The sequence below is a fragment of the Phaseolus vulgaris genome, chromosome 5 (genome assembly GCF_000499845.2).
Source record: "Phaseolus vulgaris cultivar G19833 chromosome 5, P. vulgaris v2.0, whole genome shotgun sequence".
In the NCBI taxonomy this organism is placed as follows: Eukaryota; Viridiplantae; Streptophyta; class Magnoliopsida; order Fabales; family Fabaceae; genus Phaseolus; species Phaseolus vulgaris.
In genome coordinates, this window is record NC_023755.2 from 19,478,345 (window position 1) to 19,490,699 (window position 12,355).

The following is a 12,355-nucleotide window of genomic DNA, read 5'->3' on the forward strand; positions in this document are numbered from 1 at the left end:
CTTCACAAAGTGGATAGAGGCTGAGCCAGTAGCGCAGGTCACAACCCACAAGATCCAGCACTTTGTGTGGAAGAACATAGTATGCCACTTTGGAATCCCAAAACGGTTGGTGTCCAACAATGGCACCCAGTTTGCAAGCCAACAGTTGGGCAAGCTATGTACAGAGCTGGGAGTAAAGCAGGTGTTCACATCAATCGAACACCCGCAGACAAACAGGCAAGTCAAGTCCGCCAACCGAGTTCTGCTCAGAGGTCTAAAGAGAAGGCTGGAGAAGGCCAATGGGACCTGGGCAGAGGAAGTTCCTAGAATTGTGTGGGCTTATCACACTACTCCCCAGTCCACTACCAAGGAAACACCCTTTAGCTTGTTGTATGGTTCAGACGCGATGATTCTTGTAGAGATCCAGGAGAACTCGCCACGTTTCCAGAACTTCGAGGCTGAAGAGTCCAATGAAGAAAGAAAGATGAACCTGGACCTACTGGATGAAGTAAGGGAGGAAGCAAGAAACAAGGTCGAAGCTTTGAAGAGAAGGGTGGAGTACAAGTACAACTCCAAGTTGAGACCTCGGCAGTTCCAAGTCGCCGACCTGGTGATGAGGAAGACCCACCCATACCAGCTAGAGAACAAGTTGTCTCCCAAGTGGACTGGTCCCTTCAGGGTGACAGAGGCCCTTGGGAATGGAGCATAGAGGCTCGAGACTTTAGAAGGTGGAGTGATCCCTAGTACGTGAATCGCGACCAACCTTAAGTTTTATTTCAGTTGTGTTATTGCATTGTACACAGTTTTAGGGAACACTCTTTTTCCCTTCAAGGGGTTTTTTAACGAGGTCACCCAATAAAATTTCAGTTATTTAGTTAAAGATTTTTCAAGTATTTTGTACAATATAGTTAATGAACCTCTCTCTTGGGTTAGAAGTCTCAAGATCGGTAACAGTGGGGTTTCTCGTGAATCTCCCTCTTGAGTGAGAACACCAAGGTCGAGAACAGTATGGTTCGTCAGCTAAATCCTCCCTTGCCCTTTTGGAGCAAGGTCGAGGTTAGTAATGAACCTCTCTCTTGGGTTTATCAATTAAAACCTCATCTCTTTTAACTTGAGGCATAAAGGGACCATTTTCAATTGTTTCCCAAATACCCTTATCAGTTGAGTGCATAAAGATTTTCATTCTCACCTTCCAAAACTGGTAATTAACCCCAAAAAACAATGGTGGCCTGTTTATGGAAGCACCTTCCCCAAAAGGCATTTTGTCAGCCATCAAAAAGATTTTTCAGAAAAACAGAAACAAGAACTTTTTCAAGAACCTAGTTCTTGATGCTAATTGTAAGAATTAATGACTTAAACAAGAGGGGGGTGAATTGTTTTATGAAAGATTTTCGCAAAGACTTGATTTAGAATGAATCTTTAACAAACAATCCATATAAACAATTAAGGAAAGTTATCAAACAATCCAACAGAAACAATTATCAGAATTTTAACCGGTTAAAACTGCGTTTTAATCGGTTGTTTATACCAGTAGCAGAAATGAAATTATCAAACAGTAATAGAGAGTTTAAGAGAAAGAGAGATTTACACAACAGGTTTATACTGGTTCACTCACACTAGAGCTACATCCAGTTCTCAGAAGAACCTCTAAGTTCCACTAGTAATCAAAACCAGATTACAACACACACAAAGAGGCAACCTTGCAACCCACAATATTCACTCACCCTCTTTGAAACACCAAACACCTCAAGATAGAACAACCTCTGTCTTTACAGGATTTCAAACACACAGAGTAGATAAATAGACAAGAATAGAAAATACCTAGATTTGCACAATACAGGAAACTCCTATGATCATAACTTGTTACCACAACAAAGCTTGAACAAAAATCTTGCACTTTGAAAAACACCTTTAAAAAACAAATCTCTTTCTCAAATGTGTATCAATACTTTTTGTATTTGAATGTTGTTTTTGCTTTGAAAGGAGGGCTATATTTATAGCTCTTGAAATGTAGCCGTTTTAGGCCGTTTTAATCAGCTGAATCAGTTGAAACAAGTTTTCAAAAATCTGTTATGAAAACACACATTTAACCGGTTGAAACCACGATTTAACCGGTTGAATGAGTCAAGCCATTGCATAACTAATTCCAAAAGCAATTTCAAAAACCTCAAGCCAGCTAAGTGACAAACAACCGATTATCTCGATGATTCAACCGGTTGTTTTCCCTTTGCTTGGAAAAACACTTTAATTCTTTTAAAACTGTTTGATCAAGCTTTGTGTAGGATTAAAAATTGATCTTAACAAAGATTTTTAAACACCTTAATCTAAACCCAAACCAAAAAGCAGCACAACTTCAGGATTCATGTGGATTTGATACATCAAAGCTCCCATGTTCAACAATGTTCATGAACATTTTACATTGGATGGCATCCGTTCTTCCAGAGATAATCATCTGAGCGTTGAATGTCGTAAGGTGATTTTCAAGGTCCTCTATCCCCGTGAAAAAGGCAGTTTTAGGTATGATGGAATGAGCTGGCACAGGCTCATCCATGATCTCCTTCGAGAATGGTTTGGGACTATTCCTCGGTGGCAAGTTTAGAGATCGTTCCCTGGTGGAACGTTGGACACGTTGGTGCAAGCTCTTGCGTAATTCCTCATTGGTTTTGCACAACTCCTCATTGGCTTGCACGTGCCCCTCCATTGCTGCCCGAGATGCCTCATTTTTTGCCATCAGACGATTCTGCAGAAGCTTTTGCTCAGCAAAGGCTTTCGCTCGTAGCCTCTCCTGCTCACCCTGACTTCTTCTTGGATCAGCTCTTGGATCCATTCTTGTTCTTGTCTATACTTCTCATATTGGGTTTAGGGTTTAGGGTTCTTGGAGGGCCCTCATGGCATCCATGAGTTGTTGTGAAACATGGGCATCGCCTCCTTTTGATCCTTGTGGGCCTTACCTTGTGTTTCTCATCACGTCAAAAGCCTCAATCACAAATGCGAATGGGATCAAGTATTATCGTGCCCCACGATGGGCGCCAAATGTTTTCGTGCGGTTGACTTCGGGTAAACTGGATGGGCAAGCTCCATTTCTATTTTGTCTCCTCTTGGTGCACTGGAACAACGCTTCGCTGAGACAAAGGGGACTCTACCTGTTGATCACACTCCGACGACCAAGTCAGTGAGAGAATACACAATAATAATCAGTTTCAATCCCTAGTACTCAGAAACAGCGTACCTTTACCGGGGGTCTCAAGCTCCTTTTATAGATTTCCCTTGAACAACTTCTACTAATGAGAACATAATCTCAACAACAAGCATATAATCATAACAGAAAAACCACCTCTTCACGTGCACCTCTTATCTTTGGGTGCTAACAACAGGAAAATATTTAGTGCACCATTATTCTCGAGTGCTAACAACATTATTCTCAACATATTTTATTTGCATTTAAATTAACGTATGTGTTATAAACAAACATAATATTCTTCTATCTTAACTATCTTTTTCGAGCTTTCTTACCAGTTGATATGATTCCACTAGGTAGATATGATTGATTCTTGACATTCTATGAAATCAACTTGAGTTGGAGATAGCTTAGGCACTTATAATAGAATTGGATCAAGGTTCTATGTTTCAAGAACTCACCAAAACTTGCACCAAACACCAAACTCACATGGAAGATCCATCTATTGTCAATTGAACCGAACAAATTGTGTAAAAATGCAAATGAACCGATTGAAACTCTTAAGAAAGCAAATGAACCGAACAGATTATGAAAAGAAGCTTCAGAACCGAATCAAAACATAAACAAATGAAAACAGCCGAACATAAGTGCAAGAAAAGGAAGATGAACCGAACAAAAGAAACTAAGACATGTTTATGCTTTGTATGATAATGGAGATGAAAGAAAGAAGAACTTATGGAGATGGATGTTTTGGTTTGATGATCACGCCACTTAGAGGATGAAGGCTCCAAGATGAGTGAGCTAGTGCCGCCACTTGAGAGAACCAAATGCACTCAAGATAAGACAAGGTGAAGGAGAAGACAAGTTCTCACAAATTCTCTCTCAAATTGAGTAGAGTTTCTCTATTGCTAATTTCCAATCTGATTTTTACAAAGGCAAGCACCTTTATTTATAGCCTAAGAGGTGCTGAAATGAAAAGCTAATTAAACTCAAATTTCCCCCCAAATGACATAAAAGTGGCGTCAACTTAGAGCATGAGGAAGGTGTGACTTCCTCTCTTAGTTTGGCACCTCCCTATTACGCCTACACCTCTCTACTAAGCTCACACCCCCTAAGCTTCCTATTATTTTCCTAAACTAAAGACCTAAAGATTCTTTTACAAAAGAGGTGTCTTATGTTTCCCTCTAAGCACCTTCTAACAAAGATATTACAAAAAGAGAAAACAACTTTCCATTATTTCCTAATGCCTTGAATTGACTTCTTGTAAGCCTTTGAGATGGGTACCAACTCCTTGAGCGTCTAGCACTTGAGCCTCTTCCTCTTCTTGTCCTTGAGTATTGGCCTCCATTTGGTCTTGAACTTGATCTCCATCACCAGTGCTTGGCCGAGCTCTTGGCTCACTCTTTGGACCCATGTTGGCCCGAAAATCGAACTGACCATACCAAAGTGCTTGGATCGAGGTCCCAAACACTCCTATCCAGTACAACATATATTATAATTCCTTATGCAAATGGATATTTATTTTAAAGATATTTTTAAGTGTAATATGAATCTTTTATATATATTGTACAGGCCAGACCTCGGGCCTCGGTCGAAGAAGAGGTCGACATCGGACCTTGGTGGTTCAACAGTAATAATGAGCCACATAAGTTGGGCCCCACAAACAGTATGAGTTAGAAAGACCTAAATCACGAGAGGATCATGCATGGGGGTGTGTATGGTACATTTGGGTACGACACAAGCATGTGTTCCCTAGAGGCGCTAAGGTCCGCGAGGGTTAGGGTTTCCAGGGAAAGACTGCATGCATGACACGTGAATAGTTAGGGCACTCACAGAACAAATGACGCTGCAGCGCTGGTACATGAATAGGTACCCTGGCAGCTATGCTGTTAGAAAGATTGCACTCCAGAAGAGGCAAGTCTTGTGCCGTAGCCGCGCTAAGCTTGTGCAACGCGTCACATGATGCCTCACTAGTGAACCCTAATTCAACTTAAGGAAAGAACCTTGAAGGATAGGGAAGTTGACCTAATACAGCTTATATAAAGGGTGGTAAGAACCCTAGAAAAGGTACGCCGTTTCTAAGACTGAAACTGCTTTACACACTTATTGTTTCTTAGTCCAGTACTGACTTGATCGTCGGAGTGCAATTTATAACTAGGGTCCCCTCTGTCTTAAACATAGTCACTCTCAGCTACCCAAGGAGAGAGCGTAAACCACCAGGAGATAGGAGGAGTCACCATCTACCTTTGAAGTCAACGACGAATGAGTCAACCGGTAAGAACATATATATATTTATTTTGTGATGATTAGTAATAATATAATTATTAGTGGAATGTTAAAGAATAAAAAAATTGAATGAAACTATGAAAATGTAAAAAAAATGACGGGTCACTCGAGCGAAAAATAATTCAAAGTTTAATAATAGAAAAAAAGTGCTTTTAATGGTCATTTTGAATGTTGTAGTTTTATGAGAAAAAAAAAATGTTATAGTTTCTTTTTATATAAAAATACGTTGTGAGAAAAGTGATATAAATGTTCTAAATTAACTCACTAGTAAACATATGTGACCACATGAAATATATATAGTATTGTTGTGATTTTCATATACATTAATCTTTTTATATAGATCATACATATCTAATTAATTTTCACGCTACATCTCTATATGAATGATTTTTTTTGTATTTTATATGTGAGTGTTTGTTACACGTATTAGTTATTCTTAAGTAAATTTAGACTTATGCATTACAAAATCATTCTAGCCTTTATACATAATTATTTTTTTAAAAGGTTTAATAAAATATTTTAAAACATAATAATCGATTGTAATAGAATATAATGAATTATCTTGTGTATAAATTTTGTTTAACTAGATAATCAATTATCTTATGCCATAATGAATTATTACAAGTAAAATAATTAATTATTTAAATAATAATAAATTATATAAAATTTCGTTCAGATACAAGCATTATAAATAATCCATTGTAACTAGAAATAATTGATTATATTATTCTTATAAAGTTTCAAGTTCAGAAAAAAAAACTATTATTATTATTATTATTATTAAGTATAATCAAATAACTATGCATTAAACAATTTATATATACGCTTTTTGATGTACATTACAAATCAATCTTACTTATTTTTATTGTTCTTCAAGGACACTCAAAATGCACTTTTTCCCTATAAATCTTTAAATGGAACTTTTACTTAAAGACATCGAAAAAGAGTATTGAATTTTTTTTCTTCTAATATTTTTTGGATAATTTTCACATTAGGTTATATTTGTCCATATTCTTCTTGAATCCTTATGTGAATTTTTGAACCCTAGATTTAATGTTTCTTATAATATGCTTCTATATATATACATGTATAATAAGTATTATAAATAGAATTTTGAAGAAGTTTGCATTTAATGAGATAATGCAATTTTGCACTTCAAATGCGTGTGATATGAATATGTAAGATAACAACACAAGCTCACTAAATTGTGGTTACGTCTCAGAATAATCAAATAAGTATAAAACTTTCTATGTATTTTTTTTCTCTCATTTTTGTATTCTTTATATTTCTTGAAAAGAAAGAGATTTTAGCTTCTATAGTGTTAATCCTGTAATTAAATGTTTTAAGAATTTTTTCTGAATTTCTATTAATTAAATTAAAAAATTTAAACACTAATTTATCGCTTCTAGACAGTTTAATCTATTTTATAAATAACTAATTTATTAAAAATGTGATCAGGAAAAACTGAATTAATACAATAGAAAATAATGTTTGGAAAGGGAGGAACATGAAGTAAAAAAGGAAAAAAAGAGTGTAATTTGCAATTAGAGCTTGGTGACAAGTTGTATGCCCAGTCAATGACACAGAAAATTATCAAAAAAAAAAGAAAAAAAGAGGATAAATACATCATAGACCAAGTCAAATCACAACCCATTCAATTCATCAAATCACTTTTCAACCCACTCCTCCTATCCTCACCCGCCCGTCATTCGGCGCACCTTCACCTCTTCCTCACATGCTCCCCTCAACCGCGGGTAACTTTAAGATCAACCCTCGCCCCACTCTTTTCTCTCACTCGTTACCTTTTCTCCGTAAAACGAACAAACAAACACGCCTTTCTCTCTTTCTCTATCTCTGTTTTTTTTTCTCTGTTTTTACTTTCTCTCTCTACATTTTCCTCTTATGAGCCCTAACTCGCGGACCCATCGTCGTCGCTAGCTATGTCGCTGAGGAAGGTCTTTCGCTCCCGCAAATTCTCGAGATCGTTCAAGGAGGCGCCGGCGGTGGGGACCGCCGAGGGTGGGATCACCGGAAACGGGGGCGAACACGCGCACGAAAATGGGTGGTCCAACATGCTGCCGGAGATCCTCTGTGAGATCGTGCGGCGCGTCGACGCCGCCGAGGAGCAGTGGCCGAACCGCCAGAACGTAGTGTCGTGCGCGTGCGTGTGCAAGCGCTGGCGCGACATCACGCGTGAGGTCGTGCGAGAGCCTTTGCACACCGGGAAAATCACTTTCCCTTCGTGCCTTAAACAGGTTCGAGTTTCCCTCTTCAAAGAATCTGTCCTTTTTTGTATTTTAATTTATGGGTAGGAAGCATTTTTTATAATTTTTAAATTTCCAGCTCGGATTTTGTTTGTATGAGCCCAGAATTAAATTATTAATGCTTTGTGATTTTTATTTTGATGTTTTTTTTTACCGGTTAATCTCTTTAATTTGATATCTTTTTAAGCATTTGTTGTTTGGTTGTTTGTAAGATGATTGGGTTGTGAATGTTTTGTTAGTGAATTTGGGAATTTTGTTTTAGGGATCGACGGGATTTGTGAATTTTGTTTGTGTAAGATATGGAAACAATTGGTTAGTATCTGAAATTCGGATTGTTGCCCTATTGCATTGGTTTGGTAGAAAGGGTGCTGGTGTGTAACTAGGTAATTATTAATTTTTGAATAAGTGGGTGTTAATAGTTGCAGCTTTATCTTGATGGAAGTGGATAAGATGGGAGAATTGGGAATATGGATCCATTTGTGGGAGAAATTTTCATATGCGTAATAGTGGTCTTGTTTGCCTTTCAGAAATGGGGTGGGTGGGTGGGTGGGGGAGTTTCATTTAACTTTTAATGGATAAGAATCATTCGTTTGCATGATGTGTTTCTGCACTTTGGTCGCTGTCTGACGTTTGCTGAAATACCTGATGTTTTCGCTACATTTCTTTCCTCAGTAAACGATAGTAATTTGTAATTTCGACGAGCATTTTATTTATTTATGATTATTAATGGTTTATTTTGCATTGAATACGGGAGTCTGGGAGGTTTGGAATTTGACAATTTGGTTTTGTGATGACCTGCAGCCCGGACCACGTGAGGTTCCCCATCAGTGTCTTATAAAGCGGAACAAGAAGACCTCAACGTTTTATCTATATCTTGCCCTATCACCATGTAAGTAAGTATTGTATTGGTAAACAGGTTTATTTTTTCTATGGTTGTTTTCTAGGTGGATGAAAATGAATTAGGGCTGGAATTGGATTATCTCCTAACTTTTCCTATGGGGTAGAGCGTTGACAATATGTGCATAGACTAGATCTGGGTACATGGCACCGTCTTATTATTGGTCTAGCATAAAATCAAGCTTTTCTTGTTTGACAAAAGCATGTTTTACTTTTGTGCTTCAAAGCCCCATAAGTTGAAATGGCTATGTAGTTTTGTACACATGTAAGGTGACTGCATGTTTTGTTTATAAATGTTAATGGAAAATATTTGTCAAACTGCATTATTCTGGCCACTTGGTTGACCGGACTGAGTCCAAGATGATTAGCTTTACTCAATTTAGAGAACCTTCCTTGTGCAATTTATTCATCCCGTGTTGTTTGATTACTACCAAAATAAGAAATCTGACAACCAAAAAGGACTTGACTTAGTTCAACAGTGTGCTTTGTTTATGAACAATAATCGGAGGTAGTCCTTAGAAATAGAAGGGGGAAGGATCTATTACTGGTGTTTGCTTGTTGAAATACAATTGGGAATGTACATTTATTAAAAGCAGCTTGGGAAGCTTTATTTTTTACGAAGGGACCTGTAGTAATGGAAGAGAAGGTATTATTTAAGCAGCTTGAGTACAGATGTTCTTATTGATAAGAACATTGGGTATTATGGTGGTTCCTATATCCCACATTGAGTAAGCATGAGATGCTCGCTGGAGCATTTAAGTGCTTGCTTCTCCCTCCTTGATAACTAGCTCTGAGGGTGGATTCCCTAAGTGCTTTCATTCTTGTCAGTTTTATTTGAGGATAGATATATTAGTATTGTAGTAAAGCATGGTTTCCAGAGTTGCTTAATATAATATCAAGTTTCACCTTGGTCCTAGAGAATCTTACATTTCTTATATGTAGTGTGTTTATTTTTTCTTAGGAGAAGGAACTTCAAATTATTCTTATTTTGTTAATCCGGTATATAATTAATTTCATAATAATATGCAGGTCCTGAAATTAATGTTCTTTTGTATTTATTTATATTCGACCTTTCTTAGGTAGAGCTATGTTGAGAGGTCTAGAGGACAATGAGGACATGGTTTATTGAGATAGATTAGCTTTATGCTCTGCTTTTTCCTTTCACATCACACATGTAATATAATGGAAAGTCTCTTGTTGGAGCAGTTCTGGGGTGAAACTGAATAGAATATATTGGCCAATTAATGGTACCAACATTGTTTACTGTAAAAATGTGTTTGGTGGAGCTGAAATTTGAACCTTCAATTGGTTGAATAATCTGAGACTTTTGAAACGTTAGTAAACTAATAATATTATGATTTTTGAGGTGTTGTAATAAATCATGTGTAGTTGATTATAGCCATGAGGGAACTTTCAAATGATGATTGTATGAAGATTATTTTTATCAATACTAAATATAATCTTGATAATGCACTGATCTCTTTTAAGTTTTCTTCGATGTGCTTGAGATTTATGCCTCATTTTGTTCCTCTTTTCTCCCCTATCTATTGCCAGCATTCACAGATAAAGGGAAGTTTCTGCTAGCAGCTAGGAGATATAGGTGCGGTACCCATACCGAGTATATAATCTCTCTTGATGCTGATGATTTATCGCAAGGAAGCAATGCTTATGTTGGAAAGTTAAGGTAACACTCTATCCGAAATAAAAAAGCATTTTTCTCCTTTGTTTTAGTTTAATAGTGAAGTCTAGACTAGACATCTAATATTTGCAAGTAACTGCCATTCTTAGCCTTTAATTATGGACACATACATTTATTGTTTTCAAAATGCTTTAGCTTAGAACTACATATGCTTTAATTGAATCTTTTTTATTTTCTCTTTTGTAATTGAATTTGTTTCTGCTAAATCATGAAACTATCAAATGAGTTCCAGTTTATGTGTTGTCCTTTACTAAGCTGTGTCTAAAGTATTTAAAAAACAAGTTAACAAATGAACTTTTTTTATTTCCTTTGTTTTATATGATTGAGCATAGAGACCTGTCTGAATTACATCCTTCCATTCCATCTACTGTCAAACCTCCTCTTCAAACAATAGAGAAAAATAAAACACTCTTAAACTTTTGAAGGAAATAAAAATGTACAGAGACTGCGGCTCTAAATCACACCTTCAAATGTGCCAGAAAGAGAAACTGGTTTAGAAATTTGGAACTATTGTGGTTGGTCATGATTTACAGTTTGTTTGTCTTGTATTACAGTATTTTGAATAATATGGTTTATATCTTGGGCCAAGTTATACTAATCCTTTAAACCTTCCTAGTCCCCTCATAAACCGAAAGCATTTAATGTTAATGTTGGTCAATTCTTTTGATGCTTCTTAAGTTTCTCTACTAATGAAAGTTGTTACTAAAAAATTTTCACAGCTCGGATTTTCTTGGCACCAACTTCACAATTTATGACAGCCAGCCACCCCATAGTGGTGCAAGACCATCAAGTGGCAGGGCCAGTCGGCGGTTTGCCAGCAAGCAGATAAGCCCGCAAGTTCCTGCAGGTAACTTTGAGGTGGGGCAGGTATCCTACAAGTTCAACCTGTTGAAATCAAGAGGGCCACGGAGAATGGTTTGCTCTTTGAAGTCTCCCGTGACTCCTGTCACACCTACGGGTGAAAGTTCAGATAGCACATCTCTTGATGGCCATAAGATGCACGATAAAGAACACGCTGCTGCTTCTGGCTACACAATCTTGAAGAATAAAGCTCCCAGGTGGCATGAGCATTTGCAATGCTGGTGCTTGAATTTCCATGGTCGTGTGACAGTGGCCTCAGTGAAGAACTTTCAGCTGGTTGCAACAGTGGACCAAAGCCAACCTGGAGGGAAAGGAGATGAGGAAACAGTTCTTCTCCAGTTTGGTAAAGTAGGGGATGATACTTTCACCATGGATTATAGGCAGCCCTTATCTGCTTTCCAGGCTTTTGCCATTTGCTTAACTAGCTTTGGCACTAAACTTGCTTGTGAGTAATATAATTTTGGTGTGGTCACTGCTTATTTATTCCGTGGGAAATGGATGTTTTAAGTGAATAGTTATTTTTTACTCGGCTTTGAGTCCACACATTTGATTGCAGGAAGCTTGTTGTTGTAAATGTTATATCATCAATAGGACATGACATCTTCCATAATCAAATATATTACCTATTCACCCCAATGGTCCACAAATTTTATTTTAATTCACGTTAGTGTAAGCATGTTATGGAACTTTTCTAAGTTCAGTTTCTTTTGCTTAAGGACCACGCACTCGGATTGTGATTCTATTTTTCTGGTAAAACAGATTAGACCAAATAAGGTGGCATTTCAATATTCAATTTCTGTTGTTGACAAATACACGTCACACCAATGTAGTACACGTTCTATTAATCATAAAGCTTTATTTCTTCTCTTTGGTATCCGGTACCTTGTGCTTAGGCGTGGATTATTCTGGATCAGCAATAAAGTGAACAGCATGTGGATTGTTCTAGACAGAAAAGATGTTTCATTTGAGCCCTATATAAGTTCTGTAGTCTAATCTAGTAAATAATTTAGTTATTTTATATCATTTAATTGTAAAAATATGTGTATATTTTTGTAAGAGAAAATATCTTAGGTACTAAAGAGTACGATCATGCTTTATTATGACAAGTAAGTTTGCTGATAAAAAATAATCAAATTCTAATATTTAATTAAATGACAATGTAAAAGTTTTAGGCTTCGTTTCCATTTATTA

The 12,355-nt window shown here is 37.0% G+C and overlaps 1 protein-coding gene across 1 annotated transcript; it reads left to right on the top strand.

Annotated features, from left to right (window-relative positions):
• Positions 1-7,090: 7,090 nt before the first annotated feature.
• LOC137835254 (tubby-like F-box protein 7) lies at positions 7,091-11,800 on the top strand. The gene is made up of 4 exons (XM_068643673.1): positions 7,091-7,698; positions 8,509-8,596; positions 10,159-10,288; positions 11,023-11,800. Exons 1-4 carry the CDS (start codon positions 7,384-7,386, stop codon positions 11,615-11,617), a joined length of 1,128 nt encoding a protein of 375 aa, XP_068499774.1. The 5' UTR covers positions 7,091-7,383; the 3' UTR covers positions 11,618-11,800.
• The last annotated feature ends 555 nt before the right edge of the window (positions 11,801-12,355 follow it).

Bases quoted from the DNA above. Each gene is read 5' to 3' on its own strand.
- LOC137835254 (XM_068643673.1), top strand. From the start codon at position 7,384: ATGTCGCTGAGGAAGGTCTTTCGCTCCCGCAAATTCTCGAGATCGTTC. The intron at 8,597-10,158 runs GTAAGTAAGTAT...ATCTATTGCCAG, and splicing joins ATATCTTGCCCTATCACCAT to CATTCACAGATAAAGGGAAG. The intron at 10,289-11,022 runs GTAACACTCTAT...AAATTTTCACAG, and splicing joins GCTTATGTTGGAAAGTTAAG to CTCGGATTTTCTTGGCACCA.